This window comes from Cygnus olor, chromosome 13, assembly GCF_009769625.2.
Source record: "Cygnus olor isolate bCygOlo1 chromosome 13, bCygOlo1.pri.v2, whole genome shotgun sequence".
In the NCBI taxonomy this organism is placed as follows: domain Eukaryota; kingdom Metazoa; phylum Chordata; class Aves; order Anseriformes; family Anatidae; genus Cygnus; species Cygnus olor.
The window spans coordinates 17,907,785-17,933,545 of record NC_049181.1 but is presented as its reverse complement, the minus strand read 5'-3'; the positions used below and the strand labels follow the sequence as shown (position 1 = coordinate 17,933,545).

Below are 25,761 nucleotides of genomic sequence, written 5' to 3'. Positions count from 1 at the left end.
TTAATTCTGTACTGTGATTTAAAACAGCTGAGGGGCAGGCTAAAGCTTCTTGTTTGGTTGGTTGGTTTGTTTTTTTGACCAAGAAAAGGTACATTCATTTTGGTAAGAGTGGCCATCTCTTTTCACTCTGGTATGGCCTGGAGCTTTCCTACAGTCCCTAGGAAACAGAGGAGAGTTCATGCTGGGCCTCGGTAAAAGAAGCCACAAGAATCAGATACTTGCAACTGACAATAATGTTCTGCAGAGGAGCTAAGGGTGGCTGAGGTTTTGCTGCGGCACTGAGTGATAAACATTTGCTAACCCTGCTAATGAGATATGCAGACACTTAGTCAATCTTGGAATTCAGGAGCAGTTGGCTGATACCCAACCAACCAAAAAAGCAGATGCTAAAACCTTGTTTAATATTCTGCTGACAGTGCTGTGACGGTTACATGTGAATAAATGGGAAACAGCTGCCCACTGCTGCATTTCCACTGCAGCGCTGTCCAACATGACCCACTCGCTGAAATATGAATATTGCGGTGAATTGGCTCTGCTCCTGTGAACTTTGTGTGAGCCTGAGGTGGGCTGGGAGTGGGGAATGATGGTTTGGAAAGAAGAAGGATGGACAATGCACAGCTTTCTGTACAGTGATATAAGGAAAAAGAAAGAAATATAAGCGGGGCAGGAGTGGGGGCTGCGGATTGCAGACACAAATGGTGCTAAAATAAGAAGGGGTAGTTCAGACTTGAGGAACTAACCAAACTGTAGACCAGCCCCCTTCCATCCTTGTAAAAGCGTTTATCTTGACTGCCAGCAGGTTTTGAACAAGGCTTCTCCAGTGTCACAAGCACGAGCTGCTATATTGTAAGCTACAAAGCCTGTGAGGCATGGCTAACAGGCCAAACTCTGCTCGGTGCTGAGTGACAAGAACTTGCCAGTGGGCTACACCAGCCCACACCTGGCTGCAGGCTCAGTGCTTTGGCAGTGCTAACATCCAGCATTGATATGGTGAATTCCTGCAGGTCTGCCACCTAATGATGTTTGGCAGGCTAATGCAACCCCAAGGAAACAGCACCTTTGGGTGCTGCAAGCTGTCTGTTAGCGTCCAGAACTCTGCAACTCAGCTTTTGCAAACAGTCATGGAACCAGGAGTACATCAAGCATTGGTGGCTAGGCTAATGGTCAAAGAACCAGTCCCTATACTAACGTCAGCCTAGCTGTGCAGGAGATGCTGAAGAAGGGTAGCTACAGCCCCTGGTGGTGATGTTAAAGTGCAGCAAAGTTCCCTTTGGTACTCAGGACTGCACTCTCAGTGCACAGGCCAGGTATGGAGCTAGCTGCAGTGTCAGTGATGAAGTCAGCAGCATCACATTCACAAACAGCTCCTTCAAGAAGCCCAGTTCTGGGAACCGAGCACAGAGATGGTGGAAAAGTGCCCAGCTGAGGAAACCGAGGCTCCACCAAGGAGTGACTGTGGTGCAGCCCAGCAAAGCATTGCTATCACAAGCTTTGGTCATCAATACAGAGGCTTTGAATCTGACCAATATGTGAATGACCTCTTCAGTTACCCAGCTGATTAACTCAGTCGTTTGCCCTAGGCTAGGCAAAGCACTCACTGCAGACTGGTGGGGTCTACATAAACAGATGTCTACAGAGTGGCGTAAAAAAATCTTATAGCTGTTGATTTTGGGTCTGCTCCAAGATCATGGAAGTTGAGATTTCCTCATTTTAAAGCAGTGGACCTCAGAGGTCTAATCTCTTACACTGTAATTTCATTTAAGTGCACACATTTATTCTCAGGATAATCTTTGCAGGACTGACCCCTGCTAGAGTCCCAGCACATCATACACACTGTACATGCTCCTGTTACAGCCTGAGACCAGCAGCTTGTTGAATTATTCCTACGTTTACTCTTTTCCTTAATTGTTTTGAACTAGTCATTAGAAGAGTTGAAGCAGGAAGAAATATTAATAATAAATTGTATGGAGAAGCAGATATTGTGCCTTCTACCTATTGCACAAGCCTCAAATCCTAGGAAGTGGAAACAAGGATTCTGTTGGCATTAGCGGGTAAGGTAGCAAAAGGCTCTCTCTTCAAGAAGGAGAAATGAAGCATTGACACAACTTAGTATTTCCTACAGCTGCTGTCAGGGAAAGGGTTTAATGCCTTTGTGTCTTCAGTGGCAGTCACGCGGATGTATGGAGAATGGATGTACGAATTTTCAAGTCCTTTAAAGTAAATACATGGAATAGCTATTGAAATAATAAGAGGGACCCGCCAGAGAAAAGGCTAGTTTTCAGCAGTAACATGGCATCCATAAGGTCTCTCTTTTCAGTCTTCTCCCCTGTGCAATGCACATCTTCTTCAGCCACTGATGCCCACCAAGGAGGCTTCCTACAGCTGCCCAGGACAAGAAGCCTCTTCAAGAGCATCACCTGAGTGCAGTACAAGATCTGCAAATGGTCAGTGTTTGGAATTGATGCCTGGGCACTAGAGAAGCCTGGGTTTTAAGAAGCTGGGAGAGGCTGAGAATGTGGATTTGGGGCATGGATAATACCTCCTGCTTTCAGCAGGAACTGAGAGGTTGTGTGGAGTGGTGGGCATTTGAGGCCTGAGAGGAGAAGAACCAGACAACCAAGCAGTGCACTTCATGTGTGCCATGCGGGAGAACAATGTGGTGAATTTTTCTGGGTACAAGCAGTGCACTTCATGTGTGCCATGCAGAAGAACGATGTAGTGAATTTTTCTGGGTAGAGCTGTTTGTCTGTATCAAAACGATGTCCTCATCTATGAACAGTGAAGCAATAAAGCAACTTTTGTTGATAACATGCTAAAAATAAAGAGGGAGATCAGTCTTCTGTTAAAATGGAAGGGAAGTTCAATAAGGTCTTTGTCCAGTCTCCTCACAGAACAGTGACTTCCCAGACAGCTTGATCCTGGAGACAGAAGGGAAATGTATTTTGTGGCACACAGGCTGGGAGGGGAACCAAAACTGGCTATTAATAATCAGGCACATTAGTTAAGCACACAGTCACACAGCAACATTTATTCTTTGTTTCACCAAAAATGAACAGTAATTAAGTGGAACTGGCCGGTGAGCTTGTTCTGTTACTGACCCAGAGGCTGGGGAAGAGGGAACTTGTGACTGCTATCAGACAGGCATTAAATGGAAACACCCCTGGCTGTACCATAAATATATAGCAACAGCCGTCACAGCTCAGACTGAGAGTCTGTCTCAGCTGACATCCTGTCTCCAGTGTTGTTGGAAAGGAGTACATGCTAAGAGCTGCCATATGAAGAGGCCTCCAGTGAAACAGTGGGAACATACACAGTCGCACTGTGCAGTTGTTCTTCGTTTGTCTTCTTGCTGCCTTCTCTGCTCCTCTTCAGTACTCTAAGAGTTTTAACTTTGGAACTAAGGCTCGAGATCCATCTCTAAGCTGAATTCACTGGTAATGTTATGTTCCTACTGTTGTACCTAAGCTGACAAACAATAGTGTATTGTCTTTTCATCCAGTGAATCACAGATTTCAAAATTGTTTGTGACATAACTCTTTTCCTGCTCCGTCAGTGTAGTAGCATAAATTGGGATATGGTTGCACAGGGGCAGAGCAATGCATGGGGACTATGCCACAGCACAGAGCTCTGAGGCTCTTTGGCCATAAACAGCAGATGTTAGGGTACAGGTGCTTTGAGGCAGAAGCAGGAGCACGACTTAGGGACTTGAGGCAAGAGAAGGGATTCTGCTATTGGGAAGGGTCACTCCTGGGAAGTGGATTAAAAAGAAATACCTGAATGGCTGTTTTATGAAACAAAGGAGTAAAATACAGTAAAGGAGTAAAGTTCCCACTCTGATGACCTTGACTGTTTTCCATGATAAGCACCAAGGGGCTCCCATGCCCACCTGCAGATTAAATCTGCATGTAGTTGAGGCCTTATTCCCAGACAGATCTGCGATGTTGAAATTTGTCCCAGGATACACATCATATCCCTCTGCAGCAGAATCCTCAGGCAGACAGAGGCCATCAGGAACATCTTTCTTAGTTGTAAGGTGAATTTTCCTGTGTTGTACGAGTAGCCACAGGCAGGCATGCAGAGACAATGGGGAGGAACAGCACAGATACCACACACTTTTTCAGACCCATGGTACAGTTCATCAAGTACCGTGCTTGAGCAAGGCCAGATTGAGTGTCTCCAGATGAAGGTGTCAGAAGCTCTGAAGCAGATGTATGTGAGATAATCTGAACTCTTGGAAGATTTAATCCAATGCCTTTTAATCCAATGCCATGCAGCAAGGACTTTTCTATCATTTGAAGATTTTTTTTAGCTTGATAACTCTGCTAACTCTTGGCAGTGGGTGAGGATTTCTGTGCTGTGCTTTCCTGTATAGAACAGATTATTTGAACAGTTTATTCAAAACTGCAGTGAAAAATGGTGGCAGAGCAGAGATGGCAGTGTTTGCATCTATTACTGCTTTTCACTCTCTTGCTGCAAAGATTTCAACCATGTTTCCTCCAGATGGGTTTAGAAAGAGTTCATCCAGCCCTGGATGGAAATACTGATATCTGAAATGTTGAAGCGTGTGGGTGGGCAAAGTCCTCTTAGTTGCATATTTTGCAAATGAGAACTGAGAAAAGGGATTTTCTTCTTTAAGACTGGAACTAAAACAAACAAACAAAAGAAATAAAAAATGATGTAATGGGGTCATCACAAAATTGTTTTCCTTTCAGTATAAACTGTCATAATTATTATTTAATGATTGCAATTGAAGAATGGTCCCCCTGAATACAGGCATAAGCCCATCTGTTAACTGTGAATCATGCAAATAATGTGACATCCAAGACTTCAGAGAAGGGTTTAACTGTTTTGCAGCTAGCACTCCCAATACTCTACCCACTGTACACTCAGCTTTATGGTCTGCCTGGGAGGACTTGGTTAGAATTCAGGTAGTATCTGTTCATGCTTTAAAGATTATGAAAGTAATGCCTCATGGGTCCCTGCCAAGACTGAGTTAGTGAATATCTGAGTGTTAGCTCTGGGCCCAGACCAAAATACCACCCTGCATAATAACGACCTCCAGCTTTAGAAAAGTTCTGCTCAGGATGAGCCCTAAAGAAAAAGCTTTTTACTGATCAGCTTTGTAATCACGGTGCTGCCTGGCAAGTTCAGGCGGTACCTTAAGCTGTAACAGGAGGAAAGGCACATGTTTTAACATGTGTGACTGTGTCTAAGACTCTCCTCAGCATCATCTGTGCTGTGAAGCACCTTTCAGGGAATCACATATAAGCCTCAATGCTGCAAGCTATTCCTGCACGCAGAAATCTTTGTGAAGCGCACAGGAGTCAAAGGGTTCTCTGCACAGAGAGGCCCAGCTCTGTGTGGGCTGAGATGGGCTTTGTGGCGACAGCATGTCCAGTATCTTGTGAGTGACTCACCCACTTGCCCGTAGACCCTTGTTAAGTGGCACTGAAGGCAATGCTAAGTTGTCCACAGCCAGAGCATGGAGCCAGACTGTGGAGAAACGTGGGAATAAAAAATGAACAAGTAGATTTTCAGGCTCCATCAAGAATATCCCGAGTTTCAGGAGAACCAGACAGAGCACCAAAGTACAAAACGTGCACATTTCATGCGTGCACACAGTTCAGGTGTTGGTTTTGATACTGAGGTCCATGCTGAGTGTCCCCTGAGGAAACAGCCCTGCTATGCAGGAAAGAACAAAATTCTGTTCTCAGCAAAAGCTGATCTGTCCACATGGGTTATTTGTCCATCATGCAGAGAAACAACCTAGTCTCCTTGTTATCTTGTTGATAAAATAAGGCCCAGTTATTAGCAATTACTATGCATTGTCATCAATCATGCTAAGATCATCCGGTAAACAGTGCAGATGGGCTGTAAGACAAGTTTGATTCTTAGTGCTAAAACAAGTGTCTGCTTTAAGTGACTAAAACGGAGTGGCTCACCACCATGTGAGCACCTCTCAGGTTGTCTCTTAGCAACTGGCCAGCCAAAACCAGATGATCAGCACATCTGAAAGCTTCTCCAGACTTACCTGAAGCTCCTGGGTCTTGGAATTGTGCTGAACTCCCTAAAAACAGGCATTGCTGCAAGAGCTGTCCTACTTATGAGGAAATAATCATAATGTCTAGACCATGGGCTGGAGAGCAGGCTCTCTTTTAAGTTCTATCCCTAACTCATTTCTCAGCTGATTTTTGTCAAGGTCCACAAGGATGTGTGTGGGACCTTGGTGGAGGGTGGCTGCCTTGTACTTTAAGCCTGGACCCAGGTGGAACCTGCTTTTTAGATAAACCTCCCTGCTAGGGGTCTCTATATGACCCCACGCTCTGCCATCTGGCCCTACCTGAGCTGGATCTCAGCAACTTAACTAGAGCACTGCAAGTCTCTTCTGTGAGTGGTGTTTAACCATTTGGGGGATCTGCAACGACCTTCTTCACGAGCTCACTCATGAAAATAAAGCTTAGGACTGCTTCAGACAGAGTTCTCTGCAGGAAAATGTAGCTGTTCACAGACAACAGTAAGGCAAATCAGAAATGTTCCTAAAAATTAGCAGTAACATCAGACTAGGCTGAATTTCTTCAGTTATTTGTGGGAGAATGAGTTTTTCTAAATAAACAAAAGCATTGCAGAATTTTTGAAGAAGGAAGTTCAAAACAAAGCCAAATTGTCAAAATAGCCCAAAGCCTTTCAAAACAACACAACTCTTTCAGTCCAAACACAGGAGCATTTTGAGGCACGCTGTACTGGACAAAACAAGATTGCGTGGGAATGCAGAGGGGGAAAGGCAGCCAGCCCTGCTGAAGCAGTGGGCTCGTGACCGCGTGCATTTGCGTAGCATTTTGTATTGACAGTTTGTGGGGGAGTGGTAGTAATGATTTTTCCCTTTCCCTGAAACAGAAATGATGCAGAGACAAGTCAGTATATTTGCTTGGGACCCTTAGTGGCCTAAGCAAGAAACAAGCTCCAGGAAACTTCCTTTGCTTTTAAGGTTGCCATCCAATGGACTATAGGTTTTCTCCTTTAAAGCTGATGGCAGCTAGACCTATTTCATGTGCAAATCTGAATGAGCAATAAATATCTAAAAGTCCAAACATCCACTAGACTGCAGTTCCAAAACCTACTGAAACATGATTTTTTTTATTTTTTTTTTTATGTTTTCCACATGCCTGTTTGTGGTATAGATCGTCTGCTGTGGCTATAAAAACAAAACACATTCAAACAAAAACAGCAGATTCCACTCTGCCAAGACAAACAGCACCAAGTGCTGTCTCTTGTTTCAGTATTTCCTCCAAGAGGGTAATTATCTCTTACCCTCTTGTTCCTAGCATTTGTACGGTTCTAGCTGGAAACCAGGAACCATCCCAATCTTTGGAGGAACTACTCCCTAAGCAACCACCACAGGCAGTTCCAGTTACCTAGCTCTCCTCGTGGCAGCAATGGGCCTCCTCCTAGCACCTCTAGATGGCTGGGGCAGGGGATGAGGAAGGCAGGAAGGGTAAAGAACAGGTCTTTTTCCATGTGGAAGGTCTAATACCAGCTGGGCACCTGGGGAATTGGACTTTGTGGCTTCTGAGGTTGGAGAGGGCCTGGGCACCTGTTCGAGGAGGTATCCAGTGAGTAGCTGCACTGCAGAAAAAGCTACTAGAAAATGGGATGTTTGGCAGTCCTCTTCAATGCCGTCTGACTGCACCTCACCGAGGGACTGACTAACTGGGAAGTGTCTTGAAAATACAGAAGTGCTAAGTATGATTATTACTGCCAAATGTATTGAATGCTACTAGAAGCTCACCGTGCTGAGTTGATTTCTAAGCCACCTGGTACAGGTTTCTAGCAGTCCTCCAGAGGGCGAAGTGGGTGAACTTCCCCAAACCCCTTTGAAGGCTAATGAAACTCCCGGCAAGCCAAGCTGCCTCGGGCCAGCACAACAGCTCTGTCAGCCAAACTTGCATCCAGGCAGGGATTAATCATGTAGGCAGAGGAGAGAAATTATTTTAACAGGAGAAAAGGTAAGGATGGTAATAAATAGATAACTGGTGAGGTGGTATTAACTGTGACCTCTAAACAAGAGGTGGAAAGCATGTCCAATCACACAATGCATTTTGGACTCAGCTCTGAGTTCAGTCTGCTCTAATTTAACACACTTTCTGCCCTTAATACTACAAACTCAGACCACAGTTTCTGTTTTCTCTGTCTTCTTTGACATGTGCACAGGCACCTACCAAATCATGGCTCTTTCCAGGGTTCAATAAACATCATTTTCATCAGCAAAGGAGCCCTGTGCTTGGCGCTGGCCCTCCCCCACACAGACACGAATGATGGAAGATCTTTGCAGCTGAGGACTTGAATAAACCACTCTGGGATGTGTCTGCTGCAAAAGCAATGTGGGGGAGAGGAGAGTCCAGCTCTCTCCATTCACTGCAGCTGCACTGAAATAAACGTTTAAAGACTCAAAGTATACTTTAGTTTGTTCACAGGATTCATGAATTTGGATAACAGAAGAATCCCTAAAGAAACATACAGATTATAGCCACTAACAATCATTCAGATATCTTACTTGTTCCTTGTTAAAACCAAATTTCACTCGAAGATTGCTGTGGGACTGTTATGAGAAAGATGTGTAAAATGAGCAGATGCAAAGCTTGGTGCACAGGTCAAATAATTCAAAGGAAGGAGCCTAATGAGCTCTCTACTCTTCACCCCTGAATTCTTAATGGCTGCTTGAAAAATTATGTTCACTGGCTTCATATCTCTGGGTATTTCCAAGGCAATTTGTACACCTTCATTTATGTCACACAAATTTGTCATTGACTGGCCCAAAAATTTACATAGGGAGAAAGCCTTACACGCTTCTCAACAATTCAGGAATTCAGCAATCAGTCAGTCAAGCATTCATCAGCTTCAGCTGGTATAAATTGTGGCATTATCTAAAATTCGTCTGTCTTTATTATACCCTGCTACAAAGGAAACAAGAAATCTAAGTGTGCCCATCCAGCAAACAGCAGCTTGGCCCCACAAAAGAGAGAGATAATGTACTGCAAAATCAACAAAGGGAAAAAGAGCTGATCAGAGAAGCTGTGTTGCATGGACAGGGAGGGAGAGGCTTTCATTTCAGGACTGCTCATTAGCATTGTATAGAAAGCTGGGTTGCAGGATTTCAACACATGCCTGCCTCTTCTGGGTCTCATAAATCATCCAGCAACATAATTCCTGGTTAAATAGAGCTCTCACTTATTTCTTCTTAAACAAAAGGACATGTGTCCAGGGTTTGGAGGTGCTGTCAGGTAGGTTGTTTGTAAAGGAGTAATTGCACGGATTCCAGTGAAAAATACACACAGTATTCCTTCTGATTTATCATTGTATTTTCATTCCTATGTACCTAGCAGGGAATCATGACACAGGCTGCAATATAGGGCAATTAACATGATATTACAACAAAGGAATTGTGAAATAAATCAGCAATCAAAGCTGCTGTATAAAGTCCTGGTCTTCAGAAGGTTCCACCCGGTGCAGAACTGGAGGAATCAGGGTTTTTATAGAGACTATCTGTTATTTATCTAAATAGTGCAACGCTGCAATAATACACTGTGCTTGTCAGCTCCAGAGACTGAAGCCCATAGAAAGATGGGTTTATAAGACACCCCTCCATCCCAGGAGGATGAAAGAGTTGAGCAGCTCTGTGTTTCATTACCCTTTGACCCCCTTCCTCAGAGTGTGGTCATGGGGAAGCAGAGAGGGAGAGCTATTCTGAGAGAATGAAATTCCCTTTCCCAAAGCCGTGTGGGACCCGTTTACCAGAAGGGAACCTTGCTGCCAGTGCCCCAGGCACACGCTGTGAAAAACAGCCTCCAGGCACTGGACACTACCACAAACCAGCATGGGCCTGTGGGTCAGGTTCAGCCTGTGAGTGCCTCCAGCAACCCAACCTGCTGGGGCACAAGGGACATGGAGCGTGGCTGCTCAGGCTGCGTGAAACCCGGCTGTCTGCAGCTGCAGGCAGCTCGGTGCTTTGCAGCTGCAAACCATGGCTACCCTGTCTGCGTGCTGGTCACCTCCAGCTGGTGAAACCCAGCAACCTGCTGCAACACAACCCAAACTGACATCTGTCCCCCGCACACTGAGCCACCACGCATAAAGCAAATAAAGCAAAGGAAATCTTGTTCCCCTGCCACCCTCCTGGAATGTGCACATGACAAATTATAATTTTCATTGATAGAGATTAATTTGTGTAGGAACTGGGACAGAGACACAAAACACTCTGACTTGTGCAGGGGGCTAAGAAATGCAGGCCAAAAGGTTTGGTAATGAGAGGGGTCAGGATAGTTTGGGTTCTCACACCACCCTTGACTGCTCCTGCCTCATTTCTATGGGGCCTTGTATGTAGATTGTGCTTCATGCATTCATAAGTTGCTGAAAATCATTTTTATCCACAACACAGCAAAGCAGGGGTTATGTTTACTCACAAACTTCTCAAGGGAGTTTGAAACTGCAACTGCAACTCTGCAGCTAAACCAGCTGCAGAGCCCTCCCCAGACACTAAACACAAGGGCAAAAATACACCAAAGGCACCAATGCCAAAGAGCAATGCTTGGGGACTATCCTGAGGGTTCAGGTAAGAAGTAACACCTGTCCATGGTTCTAGACAGGAGTCCAGCTGGGAACCCTCCCCAGCTAACCCCTTCCGAGAGGCACAAAACAAAAACCCTCTGCAACTTCCAGAAAATCAGAGAGAGAGAAACCGATACCCTTTCCTCCTGGCTCATGTCTTACTCTGCAATTAGCAGACAGCTCAGCCTTGTTTACCACTTGCAAGCACGAAAGGGTTAAGGAGAACCTTGCACAAACTTTGCTGCAAGCTGAGCTCGCAGCCTCCCTCCCTTCCCTCCTCGCCTGCTGCCGAGATGCAGAAGCAGCGCCGGAGCTCTACCGATCCTCTCTGCTCTGACTGTTGCCTACCGCTGCTGCGGGAGGGGACTGGCTGCCACACGCTGTTTCCATCCAAGCAGTGAAGCACGCGAAGAGAAGTCTCCTTGCCCCTTCTCCTACTGCCTGTGAAGGAAGGGCATCAGCACTGGTGCTGTTGGGTCAGTCAGTTGCCATCTCAAGACCTGGAGTAAGAGCCATCTCTGCCAGCAAACCATGTGAATTCAGGAGCAGAGAAGAAAGTGCATTTGGCATGCCTGTTGCTAAAAAGACAATATCCTGACTCCAGCAGTAAGACAACAAACCTTTCCTGCACAAATCCCACTACTTGGGAGGAGATGTTCCTAGATAAATCACCAGCAAGCTCATGGTCTGAAACAGCTGCTCTAGTGCCCAGTCCCAACACCCCTGCCTGCTCTGAAAGGTAACTATGCTTTATTCTGTTCTCTTCCTATGCACTCTCACAGCTGAGACCCTGACATACTACCTTGCACTTCAGCATGAGAACAAAAAACACCGCCCGCCACTGAAAGAAGAGACACCCCTCTCTTTCCTCTTCCTCAGATCCTCCCTGGAGAAAATGCAAGCCATGAACAGAATTGATACTTTAATGCTTTGTTTGCATTTCTTCAATGCTATTTTTAATTTAAAGGTCACCTAGACATAACACACCTGGTAGTGTCTGTGTTCAGAAAGAAACCTTTCTGCACTTGTCAGCGTAGAGCAGTTTAAACTAACAGCCTTGGAGTAATCGTGCTATTCTGTCCCACTTTCTTCTTTGTAGTAGTTTTAGTATTGGGTGGAAATGCAAAAGAGAACTTGGAAAAGTTGCTTGTACTTTCAAAGATGCCTTGCTAGCAAGTGACACTTAAACTGAATACAGGAGTAAAAGGAAGGGAGTAGGCAAGACAAGACATTTACTGCAGTTGCAAAATCGATTTGTGCTGTCTGCACAGTTCTGGGGAAAATCTTCCTTTCTCTCTGCTCCTCTGTGACCTATAAGGTGCAGAGGGGCCGTGCAGGCTTCCTAAGAACAGGCCAGATCTTGAGAGCTCCTGATGTTCCCCAAACCCTGGTAGCTGCAGAGGGAGGATGGTAATTCAATGACCTGAAGTTTTGGCTCACAAATTTGCTGTCTCAGTGAGACACACACTAGAAAAAACTTACATTTTTTTTGTTTGGGGCTTCTATTTTCATTACTGTCTTTTTATTAAATGAAATATGTTGTGTGTTCTTGTTGTGTTGTTGTTTTTTAATCCCTGCTTAAAAATGAGTACAAACTGCTAAATAAGTGTTGCTTGGAATCGGTCTGTATCTGCTGAGCATTACTGAGCACCAGTGGTGCTCGGCACTTCTTACAAATGGATGTATTGTCCAGCCAGAGAAGAATGACTAAGCCTTGATCAACAACTTGGATCACAGAGAATTTGGGCTCTAGTTATGCTGCTCTGCTCTATAATAAACCTTTACTTATTACCTCTGGCCATGGACTAGGGGGCTTCTCGGGGTACCCAGGGAGGTTTTGCCTCCAGTATTCTGAGTCATACAAAGTTATAACGCCAACCTGCTTTATACACAGGTTTTTCAGAGTCTTTGTGTACCCACTTATGTTCACATGCCATTGGTCTCTATGGTCTTCAAGTTTATATTCCTTAATGGGGAGTGTGCAAATTTGAATCTACTAATATCCAAAAAGATACACTCACTGAGATAATTGGTAGACTGAAAAGCAAAAATCTTTGGGGTTGCCTGGAGCTACTGAATTATTTCTGGAAATGATGTAGTTAATTTCACAGCTTTCAATAGCCTGAATAGTTAATTGCTCCTGACAATTCTACAGTTGAGACTACAAAAAATGAAAGCTGTGTCAACTCCCCATTGCTAATATTTTCTACTATTAATCTGCGCCCTTTATTAATAAGAGCCCAGTAGAGCTTTGTTAATTCAAGGTCTTGGTTTGTAGTTAATTATTGAACTTAAGATTAATGTCCTTAGCATTCTGCAGTCTAATGTTATGAAGTAAAGCCATTAGGCTCTCTGCTCCTTAAGGAGTGAAACCAGCTCTGGCTTTTGCTCTCAGTGAGACGGCAGATGAGATGGGCAAGAACATTGCTCTGTACTTTAACTCATGCATATGTCAGCTTCCAGACTGGCTGCATTTCATTATCAATAGAGAAATCATACTGTAAGAACACAGCTTTAATATGGCCAGTAACCTTCATACCCTCTAATTTCCACATTCTGTATAACACAAGAATAGTCCTCGTGAGGGAACAATCTCCATTTAGATATGCAAAGTGGGAAAATCACAGAGTTAAGATGCATTGCCCTATAATTGAGAGCCAAAGTGCTTGACCTTCACCTTCATGTCCCCCCACTTCTGCCTCAGCACTAAGCCTGCTGCTGGAGTCAATGCCGCAGACTATATAACAAGGTTGCAAGAGTTTTGCAGACATGGATCCCTTACTTTTCATTTTCCTCACTGCCGGAGATCTTGAGACCAGACAAAGAGACTACAAAACCTCCACAAGCCTGTATCTCTGAATGTTCAAGCACACTTACCACTTGCTCTGTCACTGGCACACTGCAGGGCAGTGTAATACAGCACCCACACGGGGGGGTGCCCGTGTCACCAAGAGGCGGAGGGCTGTGGGGGCCCAAGCTGCACCTTCTGTTCACAAGCCCATTCTCTGAGTTCAGCACAGACATACCCTCTGGGACCTCTAGACACATGGAAGGGGAGGCATCCACACAGGCACAAAGGTCAGAGCACTCATGCTTCCATTCACCCCCAAAGTACACTTCATGCTACCTCTCTCTCCATCCCAGCTGTGAATTCACTTGCACGACCAACTGCCTCCGCCTTCTATTTCTTACATTAGGAACGCGTTGCACATGTCTCCTCTGATCAGCTAAAGATATTAAAATGGCCACCAAGTTCTTAACAGCTGTATTACTAACTAATTACAACATTTTTGTGGACACCTTTCTTGTTTATAACTTAGCATTATCACAGAAAGGCTTACACGATAATGTTTCTGAGTCACAGGTGACTGGTTACTTCATGTTTGGGGTTGCAAATCTAAGAAAACAAACATCTTGAAAGACTAGGAATATTCAATTGTAAACTGAATACATCTAATATACCTGAAGTATTTACCTGAAGTATTTTATTTTAAAGCACCCAAAGTCACCTGCAGTAAGGAATCACTGAAATCTGAGGATGTTCTTATTTGGCTCAGTCTGATAGAGCTGTGGCTGAGTTATTAATTTGTTTGTCCTTTATCCTGAAAACAGTTGTTTGGAGAAATCACCAGATGTTTGAAGTGTGTACAGGAGGGAAACCCCAAACTAAACCCCAGTACATCCTGACTGAAGCTTTCAAACCTAAAAACCTTCCACGCTGTTCAGCAACAAGCTGAGCATTTTGAAACAAACCTTTCTGTGCATACTCTAGACTTGGATGGGCTGGCAATTTCTTACTAGTAACCTCCCCTCCACAAAAAAAAATGCCTTTTTTTTTTTTTTTAACAGTACTGTACTTGTTTGTAAGGATTTCTCTGTGTATACTGTAAACCTTATTTTCTGGAGAAGTTTATGATCTGTACATAAAAACATACTTTGGCTTGGTTTGCAGCACTTGCTGCAAACATGCAATGCAAATGGGTTACTTCAGTTTTTCTGGCAAAAACAGGTGTTGCTGAATATAGGCACCCTGACAATCCGACTGTTATTTGCCCAAGAGAGTTTAAGGGGAGATTTTCCAAACATAGCTAGGGGATACTGGAAGTGCAAATCACATTGATGGTGCCTGAATGCTTCTTGAAAATCAGCCTCTCATTTCCATTGCTCCCCTTTCTCATTCCAGTCCTGCATGATTGATGTCTGCTGGAGACAGCACCTGATCGATCCTGGTCAAATAGTTTAGATGTCATGGCCCAGGTTGATAGGCTGGAAGTATACAAGCATTGACTTTGGTAGAAGACATGCTAAAGATTCTTCAAGATTCCCAGCTCTTCTGTCTAAGTTAAGAGCAAGAAGAAAGCATATTACTTATGTATTATTGTTGCTTGTGGGTCTGTGAAGGTTTAGAATATTTGTGACAGTCAAAGAGAAATGATGCTACTGCAAGCAATATGCCCCTGTAGCTGAGACGAACACTCACTCTGACTTGCACAAACAGCCCAGAGCCCTGCCTAAACCACAGATTCTTCTTTTCCATTCCCCACTTTTTAAGGTTCCAAGTGTTGGGTCAGGCCCCGGAAAAATACTAAGCACCCCTCTTCTGCTGAGCTTGCTCACACACTCCCACAGAAAGTACAGCACAAAATCCACTACCCATGCAGAAGTCAAATCCCCAGGCAATGTTTTCCATCAGCAATTTGGCCCAGCCGAGCAAGCCTATTACCAAGCAGTATTCCCTAAATTGGCCCGATATTCCCTAAATAGGATTGTTGTCCTCTCAAATGTTTTGATACTGAAGAAGGTAAGTTGGGAGGTAAAAACAGAGTAGACAATCCCCAGCATCCCTCCTCCAAAAGCTCAACACAACAGATGTTTCCCTATTACATGAACCAAAGTCGGTCTGTCTTGCTTGTAATGAAAGCCTGAAAATCAGCTCCCTGATGACTCAGACCTCCAGATTTCAACCTCCTCCCTCTGAAGAACAGCAAGACATTGGTGCATAGGGAGAACTGAACCAAGCTTTGTCAATAAAACATCTATATTTTAGAAACTGAGGGCCCATCAAAGTAAAAATGGTTTGCAGCAATATGTCTTTTGGGTGAAATAAAAGCATCTGAGCTTTTGTCATTTTGACCTAATGTTTCATTTTAATCTGACTGCCACAATATGTTACCACATTAATATTATTCTATTTATATCTCATGTAGGTATGTACATAGTGAGCATTACAAATGACTGCATCACTTTGTTTTAGTGCTATCATTTTTGCTTCAACTAAGAATGGAATTCTGGTCTTATCAAAGCAGAACATGATGCTTTTTGTTTACAGTGAAATTTCAACATTTACGTTTTCTCTTTCCAGCTGGAAGAAAACACAGTGCTGACAAAATAAGATTTCTGTTATGTTCTGCTGCCAGGGTGTGACTGAAGTGTTGTATCCTGGGGCAGAGATGCCTCAGCGAGCCATGGAGGGCTCTGGCTGCCTGCTGAGTGCACCCTGGAACAGAAACAGGGGGTCCTGTTAAGTAGTAAGAAACACATGGTGGAGGACTCTGGATGGATTCATGTCTTCCCTTCTTCTGTGACATCTAATTTCATAGACTCTGGGGCCTCCTTTTTACCCATAAGTAAGAAGTAAGTGTTACCAGAGGAGACTTTAACATTTAAATTTGCATGGTCTTTCTCTAAAATTAAAGGCTGAGTGCTTCTGGGTGGCTCACAGGAGCATTACATGGGATTGAACTCATTTCTTACCCAAAGATACCATATATAGGCTAGGCTATTTTGGTACATAGTTTCATTTCTCTCTCTCTCCTTTTTCCTTCTAGAAAGACAACTTGTTGACTATTCCTAATGAGAAGCTCAAAACTATGTATTTTAAGCAAGTGTCAGTAACCTAAAGTGGATTAGGAGAGACAAGATTGCAACCTTCCTTGGCTCATACAGGGATAAACCACCTGCTGTGGGAGAAGCTGCAGAAAGCTCACTCTGGAGATGACCTACTGAAAGACGGACCCGAGCATTTTCAGGACAAAAGAGAAGCTTGGTGGCAGTGTAAAACACAAGTTTTGTGCTTGTTATCATTGTAAGAGCAACTTGAAAAATGATTTACAAAGCCCTGTCTCATGCAGTCTGCTTAACTCTGTGAAACAGAGTCGTGAGACCAAGACAATGGAGCATTCCTTGCTGAATTCTACTAAGAAGACGTCCTGCCATCTGTTCTAAGTCTCCTCTCTTGACCTGCTTTTAGTCTGGTGAGGTAAGACATGAAATTTGACAATAAATAGGGAAAATGGACCAAAGCTGACAGAGAGCGATGACTGAGATTTATTTCAAATTCCGTGGAAACCTGACTGGCCGTGTCCACTTTCCAACTCTGGCTACAGAAGTAGACACAACAGCAGATAAATATTCCAGCCTGTACATTTACGTGGGATTGTTCTTAACACTTCTGGCTATCCTTCTCATTTTGCTTTTCACCATGCTTTTGCGCCTAAAGCATGTTGTTTCTCCAATCACCACATCTCCAGAGAGCACTGAGAATGCTCAGCAGTTCACAGATGTGGAAATGCGCAGCAGGATTCCTACAACTTAGAGACCCCAATGCAAAGAAGGCTCTGTGTTTGTGAAACATATTTTGTTCAGCAAAATTGTGGTGGAAAGAATCTCTGCGTGCCTGTTGAGCCCTACAACTTATTGCACAACCATCAACAGCAGCACAGAGCAGCTGGTGAGTGTCATGCAACTCAGACACTGACTGGCTGGGACACACTGGCTGTTGACACTACAAGCAACATGTGTGCAACACCCTCAATAAAATTTACATTATGGAAACCTACTGCTGTCAACAGACTCATATCCTTCTAAAAGTCCTTGCAGAAAATGGTAAAAGTCACAAGAATGACAGCAAAAAATAAAAATACAAATAGAAAACAGAGAGATTCATACCAGAATGTGTGCTGGACCCTGTATTTGCTGACCTATCTCTCTGCCCTTAAATTCCTTGGCTGTGAAGAGATGACTCAGCAAAGTTAAGTGATGTAACTGCAAAAAGCCTATTCAAATGAAGAGCACATAAAGAAATGATCAGTGGTTCAGAAATTCTCAGACATTTCTCCCATTCAGGAAGGAAAATCTTAAACTGCTTAACTGCTTTTTTTTTTTTCCACTTGAATGGCAGATTTGCGCAATGGAGTTTCAGAAGTATACGAATGGTTCATCACCTGCTGGAACTATTGGTTTCTCACATTAAACACCATACATTGAGCAGTTGCATTCCAGATATCAGAAAGAGATGTCGCTTTTGAAAGAAGGAAGAGAATAAAAGTAAACTTTACCAAAGGTATAAAATAAAAAGAAAGCATCAGCAGGAAATGAGCAGCAGGAGAGAAAAAATATTAAAAGACACTCTACCTCTCTTTTCTTGCTCTCCTTTATATTCACTGAGCTGACTACAGACACATTCATATCTTTCAGCCTTCCCAGTATCACTCAGTAATTAAAATGCAGTGTAAAGTTTGTGAATCAAACGGGCATTGTTCTCCTAACAGACACAAATTCAGAATAACATTTCCTCTCATATTCATGTTGGGTTTTCTCTCTCAAAACACATATCAGTTCTTCCATGAGAGGAAGAGGAAAAAAAATGATTACTTAAATTTATGAAACAACAGTCTGACCCAATGCTCTCACCCATGAAAGATGTACAGAGATAGACTTTCTGTGGATAGGAAAGATGGAATCAAATATGCCATATCTCTTCTGGAAGAGCCACTACCTCTTACAGAAAAACTTCAAATTAGATTGTTTCTGCTATACCTCTGGTGCTTTCCACATTTCTATACACTTTTTTGCCAATTCCCTTCTCTCCAAAGGCCTGGGAAATGTACACTCCCCACAAAAAAAAAAAAAAAAAAAAAGTGCTAAAATTAGAGATGACACTGACTCCATGGACTTGTGATAGTAACAAAAACTGGTTTTTCAGATGCTTTGTGTACACCTGGTTCTTTGCTTACCTTTAAAAGTCTGTCTCTGGGTAAGCTGTTTGGACTAGAAATATGGCTTCTTTAGCTGGTTCTGTGGGGAGAATGGAACGGCAAGTAATGTCCGTACTGCGTATGGTTGGTCCATGGGGAGGAGGACTAGCTTTTTTCTCAATGATGTATTTAGTATGAAGATATTTTAAAACTGCTTCCTCATATTGAATAGCACCATTAACCCCCACATAAGGTTTAATCTGTGAAATAGCATGTTGATTGTGCAAGGGAAATACAGCACGCTTGTGGCTTCACAACCGTGCTGGTGGCTTCACGCTACTCTCAGCACTGTACAAGAGCCCAGATTCTGTGTGATGATGATTTGAATATCAATCCAGCTAAGACAGATGGCTACTAAGTTAGTCAATGACATTTAAGTGTAACAAAAACATACGCAGATCATATGGCCTGGTATGTATCATGCATTCAGCCATCAGGGTGCAGACTAGCTCAGGCTCAACATCTGGCTTGCCTTGTACAACCTCTCAATTTTCTTGATGCACAATTTGAAAGCTATAGCTTACTTGAATCATGAATGAACTATCATATCAAATCAGCATCTAAAACACATTAACCTTTCAGCACAACTATCTGTAGAAAAGCTTTATTTCCAAGAAGCTGCAGGACAGATTCAAATATTAACAAAAAATATCAGGCCCACTAATGGAAAATGATAGTATCAGAATCTGAGCTGGGATCCACATTCTGATTGCTCTGGTCTCAGCTGAAAAGTCCCTAAAAGTAGGTGTCAGGACTGGGTTTTTGCCTTCTGTTAATTCAGAAGACACCTGTAACTGTTTAAAACTCATTCAATAAATGTATTGTAAATAAAATAGCAATCATTTTTATCTATCATTACACTGTACCACATCATATATTAGGCAAACTGTATTTCTATACAATACTACTAAAGAAGGCAGTCCTATCTCCTAAGACAAAAATTGCAAGTTTTCCTTCATAAAGCTCCATTTCAAACAAAGTAACAGTCCAACTTGATACACCTGCAGTCCCAGAGTGCATCCTCTGCACAATGCTAGCAAATTTTAAAGCCTACATTTCCCATTTAAAAACAGAAGTGTGCCTTTCCCCCCTTTTCATTCTCATTCGTGAAGTTGAAGACATGATGCCTCTGAGAAAAGACTTGGGGTGTTTTGCTCTGTGTTTGCTGAGTGGGCTTTAGCGGACTTTGGCTTTCTTTGGCTACGAAGAATGGTAACTGTAACTTCTGCATGGATTTTTCTGGGTCTGTAGATGTGACATCTACACCATTTCCCTCCATCAGTTTCTTTCCTTCCCACTTACCCATCTGCTAGAGACAGTCTTTTTTTTTTAATTTTTTTTTTTTTTTTTTTTACAAAAATAAGGAGTTGTACTACAATCAATGGTGAGTCATTGACTGCTCTGTATTACTTCCAGAATGCACTCAATGTGTGGATCTGAGAGACAAGCTTATGTGCAGAAATTGGCTCAGGTGGTGCCATGGATTTCAAATTAATTGTTGGCCTCAGGGGGCACCTCTGTAAGAAGACCCCCATCAGTGTTTGTACCTATTACTTGAACAAAGACAGTTTGCTCCCATCTTTGCTACAATTTAGACATAGGAAACAAATATAACTATTTAGTAAATTCATCACCTCCTCCATCCTGCACCTGTGGGGGAAGACAGCCACTTGTTGTTCTGAAGGAGCAGCAAATATGCATTCCTGTTCCTTGGGGGTGGGACTGTGAGGTCAGAGTAAACGTACAAGCACCAGAAAACCACCACCGCTCCCAAATCTCCCAGGGCATTTCGTCCAGAAGGTATCAAGACTCCTCCCACACTTTTTGACTATGGTGTAACTCCCCAGACCATATATATGCCACAGGATTTATGCTCAGGTAATCCCATCCACATGACTTCTATCCATGTTCATGACTATCCTGCATTAACAAACCCTTGAATATTGAGCAGACAGGGATGGTATTTAGAATATATTCATTTTCTGTGAGAATATATAACATAAACATATATTATCATATCCTCACAGGGCTGCAGAGAAGGATGTAATTTTACTAACAGCATAATTCAGCAGAGTTATGACCTTTGGGCCCCCCAAAGGACATTTTTTTGCTTTTACTTGAAATAAGATAAAAAAGTATTGAAACCCAAAATTGATGTGAAGTTACACATCCATTTAACTGTCAGCAATGATGAAAACTTACTTGTATGTCTTGTCTACACCAGAAAAATTACTGAAGTTCATTCTGTGAGCATAGATATAAGAACAAAGCCTGGAAAAAAAAAAAAAAAAAAAAAAAAAAAAAACTACTGATAAATTGGTTCCTTGCATGCTTGATCTCTAAAATTCTCTATATGCAAATTTCCCCTCAGTCCCTTGATAACAGAGAATGGGGGACAGTTGATGCTACGTGTGAAAAACAATCCTATACTGATTTTGAATTTCGATAGCTTGGATTTATCAGATAGCAGAAATAAGTTGTCCAGACATAGGCAATGCTAAGTTGTGAAAGCAGATCTTGATGTAACAGGGAGAGGTCTGTCCAATTCATATGTAATTAATAAATTACTCTCTCTATTCTCCCACCTGAATTTCATTTCTATGTAAACTTGTCAACAGAGAAACAAATTATGAATAATTCAGAAGACCTTTCCCTCCCTTCCTTCTCCTCTAGATTTATTAACCCATTTTCAAAGTGTAATTTGATCAAGCTAATAGCCACAGACTTCCGAAACTGACTCTCTCTACATTAATCCTGTCTTCAAGATCAAAGTCCTACTCACAGAGTCCCATTTAACAGCAATCGATTAAGATACGACATAGAGGCACCTGCAAGTCAAATGAGACCTCAGCAACATTCTTTGTTACTTAAAATCTGTTCTCTGCTAGCAAGAAATTTCTCTTATTTAATCTTGGCTGTTGTCCTGAAGCTCTTTCCTCTTCTAGTCCTGAAACACTTGCACCTCAATAGCTACTGGCTGATGTTTACTCGCGGTTTTATGAAGAACACACGTACCTACCAGCATTACAGAAGGATCACATAGCTAGCACCTATCTGGGATATTCCTATCTACCCTAGGCACCCCTGTGAGCTGACTTTAGATGGACAAGTTCTTCTTTAAAAGGCAGGGAACATTCAGAAGCAAATGGGACTTTGAACTGTGTAGACAAGTGAGAGTGGGGCTCTATTTACAGGAAAACATAAAGCCACGAGCTGGATTTGAATATATCACAGGCTTTTTGACATTTTGCACCACCTTCCCACTATTCGTCCCGTGTCCCTTACACATCATACACATATCAGAATCCTGTCTTTGTCTCAGAACTCATGGGTAGGTATTTCCAGTACTATGGTAGCAATGGAATGATGTTTCTAGACTATGTGAACCTGTAATACTAGATTGAAAAACACAGACCTCGGTGCCAAATGCTGAAGCAAAATTTACAAGAAAGATCTCCACTTTACTCCTTTTGCCGTAATTCAAACTAATTCAACTAATTCAACCCTAATTCAACCTAATTCATGCTCACTGCAGTTAATGTGCAGCACTTTTTATAATGTTACTCCGTAATCTTTAGGTTACCAGGAACCTGTCCAAATAGCTGTGGCATGACTAGCAGGCAATGGCCCAGGAAGCTCACATCTGAGCCAGTAGGAGGCTGCTCACTGGCAAATCTTACAGCTTGTCACAACAGAATCAAACTGATGTGGGTTTGCTGTTGTTCACAATTTTTTTTCATGCTTCCACAGCTTGGAAAATCTCAGAACAGCCCTTTTGGTGCTGACTTTGTCAGCATATGGAGTCCAGGTGATAACAGTGTATCGGTTTGCACTTACTTCATGTTGGCACCTAGTGGGAAAGAAATGTGACTTGCTGTTGTTGAAAGCATCCAGCAAAACAGAGAAAGGAAAGAGAAGCATTCTGAATGCCCTTCATTTTGCCTAAGGTTGTGCCACGTTACATCCCGAATTTCAAAGCTGTTTATTGTACAACATAACCAACACTGAAGGGACAGCTGACAAATAAATACAGCACAGCAATATTTGCCATATGCACAACTGCAAGCTACTCTGGAAGGAGCCACTGTGATCAGAATACTGAGGCTGCTTTTCCTTTGTTTGACTTTTGTTTATAACTATGCATCAATTCACTACCAGATACACCATTGCCCCACTGCTCTACTAACCTCCACACTCAAACTGCTCAGTAAGGATTAGCATCTCCATTAGCAGGAGGTACCACACACCACTCATGACAAGCTCAGCTGGCATCAGGCTGAATAATAACTCGCAGCAAAGCAATTTGGGAAAGATATCCTGGCAGAGTATATACTTTGCCTGGTTTAGAATTGTTAAAATACCTCCAAATGAATACCACTTTAGTGGAAATTCAGTGTTTTCAGTGCCCATGCTGGACAATAGAAATAACAAAGAGATTAGGAAGAGCTGATTTGGCTTTGAGGTAGTGGGTTGGACCAGATGTCCTCTTGAAGGCCCTTCTCTAAAAAGCTGCCTTCCTTATCCACGAGCAAGTCAAAGTTCAGGCATAATGCTTGTAGACAACACCATTAAAGTTGGTGTCACTCCTGTCAATTAAAGGCTTGAATAAGCCTCTGCATTTTATGAATACTGATTAGTTCAGCATCACTGCCTCTTTTTTCTTCTGCTGAGGAAACTCGAGATCACGGAAATGGCTCGCACCTCACGAGCAGCCAACAGAGTAAGATACACACTAAATACTTACAATTAAAACTTTAGCTCAGTGTCCATTTTATACAGACACACAAGTATCCATAACACAAACAGCAATCCTTGAACTAGACATGCAAAGCAAAGGAAGGTCTGTTATGGGTAGATGTGTTCACAGATGTGTGGCTTTAGCTTTCTCCCACTGTATGTTTTACTCATGATTCAGCTCTGAATTCAAGAACAGGCAGAAGAGCCACACAGTGGCACCCTCAGAAACAAAGACAACTGCAGAATCAATTACTCTCTTACTAGCACAGATGATCTTTTTGGTACACTGCCTGTGGTAGCTTAGATTTTAGCTAATCTTGACATATCAGTCACCACAAGTAACTGCACAAACCTTCATACGTCTCTTCTATGGGGATAAAACAGAGTCATACCAGCTGGGAATGGATGGTGTGGTTGCAGAGGGTAGTAATTTCTTATTTGTTAGAGCAATGTGACCTCTCTCACAGCAGGCAATAGACTCTGAGAAACCAGCAATAGCCAAACCAAACGAAAGGGTCAATGTTACACTGCCAGCCAAAGGCTTTGGAATGCAGACTGACTATGAGATTACTTTTATAAGTACAACCTGCTTTGAAAAATTCTCTTTCAACAAGCAGTTCCTTGCATTTAGACCAGGTACAGCAAATGCGACTCAGTTGTCCATGGTTTGTCAGTGATTGCTCCATGTGCTTTTTCTTCCATTTATCTTTGGATATCACTGTGTCAACCACTTAAGAAAGAACACAGGAAATTGTCAGAGAAAAGTTATCTAAATAAAGTTTTGTGCTCTTTGAATGTAATTTAAAGGTAAAACGAGAAACCAACCAGCTTTCCCTGGACTGTTATTGCATGCTCTGACTTTGGGGTTATTGAGATGGGAAGACCTCTGAGTTGCTAAACTTTGTCTGCTTTCTGGAGATTTTGCCTTTGTGCATGTATAAATCATCTCAATTGTTTCCCTCAAGGAAAGACAAACATGGCAAACAAATGTCTCCAAGGCCAGGAAGCAGTGAGAGCTGTTGTCTGTCTCTCAGGTGATTAGTTCCAGCTATACAGGGTTTTCACTTCCCCAGGTATCATCTTTCAACAGTAATCATGTTTTTTGTTTTTTGTTTTTTTAGTAGACCAACCTGTAAATAAACACAACATGCAGTCCTCCTCCTCCTGGGAAGGCTGTTTGTTCTTTCTCATAAGTGAGTCTGGAAGATCTTTCATTCAGTGTTAATAAGGACGTGAGACCCTTCCGTTGAATGAAAATAAGAGTTTGGACTCAATTTCACCAGACAGCTGGGGAAGGCATATTTTAGGCATTTTCAATGTTAAACACTGCGTCTTTATTAAATATTGCAGATTTAAAAACTCAGAACAGAACATCAGGAAAATAAACTGATGCCTTGTGACATGCATACGTGTGGTTATCTCATCCCTGAGTGACTATAGCTTATTCTTTGTCATTCTCATCTATAACCATCCTCTGTTGTGCTGAAGAAGCTTTGCAGCTCTTCTCTATGATGACTTTTTGCTGTTCAGCAGTCTTTAGAATAACCTTCAGTTGAGCTTAATGCAGTTTAATGAACTATCTCAGGTTTAGAGAAACCCAACCAAACCTGTACTGAAACTTGGTCTGAAAAATAGGAGTGGGAGTGAGGAAATCAGAGGTTTTTCCCTTTTCTATCTCAGGCAACCCATTGCGTGATATAACATATCTGGTGACAGAAGTTACAACACAAAGCTGACTGGGCAGTCTGGGGACCCAAGCTAGTTTGGAGTGTCCCAACATTTGTTAGGATTATAGTAAAACTTGGTTTTGGCCATTTGCTTCCCAAGTCTCTAGTTCAACATTATTGCTTGAGTATATGTCACTAAATCTATCAACTTTCAATTGACAGAAATTCTTTTAGGTATAGCGAAGTCATTATATTTCTTAAGAGCGTAGATAAAGGAGGAGAGGAGTTTATACAAACTACTTCATATTCCCTCCTTGTTTCCCGGGGTAGTCCTTTATCTTTTTTCTGTTTTGTTTTGTTTTTTTCTTTTTTCCCTGTGGTAAGTGGCTGGCACAGACTCTCTCTGGCTCTCTCTATCTATTGAGAAATGTATTATAATTAGAGTTCCTTAAGATTTTTAGCATATCTAAAGGGAATTAGTTCTTTACAGGAGAAGGGCTTTCTCCATTGTGGGATTCATGCTATAATTAGACAAAATGATGGGCTAAGTCCCAGTGGAAAAACTACACTGTAATTGGCGTTCATTTTTGTTATATAAACCCAGGGAGATCGTGCTGGTTCCTCCTATTGCAGCCACTTCTGAAGCACAGTGTTTAATTTAAAACTGATATGTCATTATTACTTAGTACCCACAAGTATCCTCAAGACTTGATCTGTCT

The 25,761-nt window shown here is 42.5% G+C and overlaps 2 protein-coding genes across 6 annotated transcripts in view; one reads left to right on the top strand and one right to left on the bottom strand.

Moving 5' to 3' along the window:
- The window catches only part of DCX (doublecortin), a 126,800-nt gene extending 102,175 nt beyond the window's left edge, over positions 1-24,625 (bottom strand). The window contains exons 1-3 of one of the 5 annotated variants that reach the window (XM_040572305.1): positions 24,506-24,625; positions 20,841-20,909; positions 18,618-18,678 (exon numbers count right to left, since the gene is read on the bottom strand). The gene's annotated coding sequence lies outside the window, so the exon portion shown is untranslated. Of the gene's footprint in view, positions 1-18,617; positions 18,679-20,840; positions 20,910-21,830; positions 21,903-24,505 lie in introns of those variants that run through there. The other 4 variants (XM_040572306.1, XM_040572308.1, XM_040572309.1 and 1 more) reach the window with 4 other exon arrangements.
- On the top strand, positions 10,818-17,953 carry SERTM2 (serine rich and transmembrane domain containing 2). The gene is made up of 2 exons (XM_040572313.1): positions 10,818-11,341; positions 16,431-17,953. Exon 2 carries the CDS (start codon positions 16,919-16,921, stop codon positions 17,195-17,197), a length of 279 nt encoding a protein of 92 aa, XP_040428247.1. The 5' UTR covers positions 10,818-11,341; positions 16,431-16,918; the 3' UTR covers positions 17,198-17,953.
- Positions 24,626-25,761: the final 1,136 nt, after the last annotated feature.

Coding starts and splice junctions, on each gene's coding strand:
- SERTM2 (XM_040572313.1), top strand. CDS start 16,919: ATGACTGAGATTTATTTCAAATTCCGTGGAAACCTGACTGGCCGTGTC.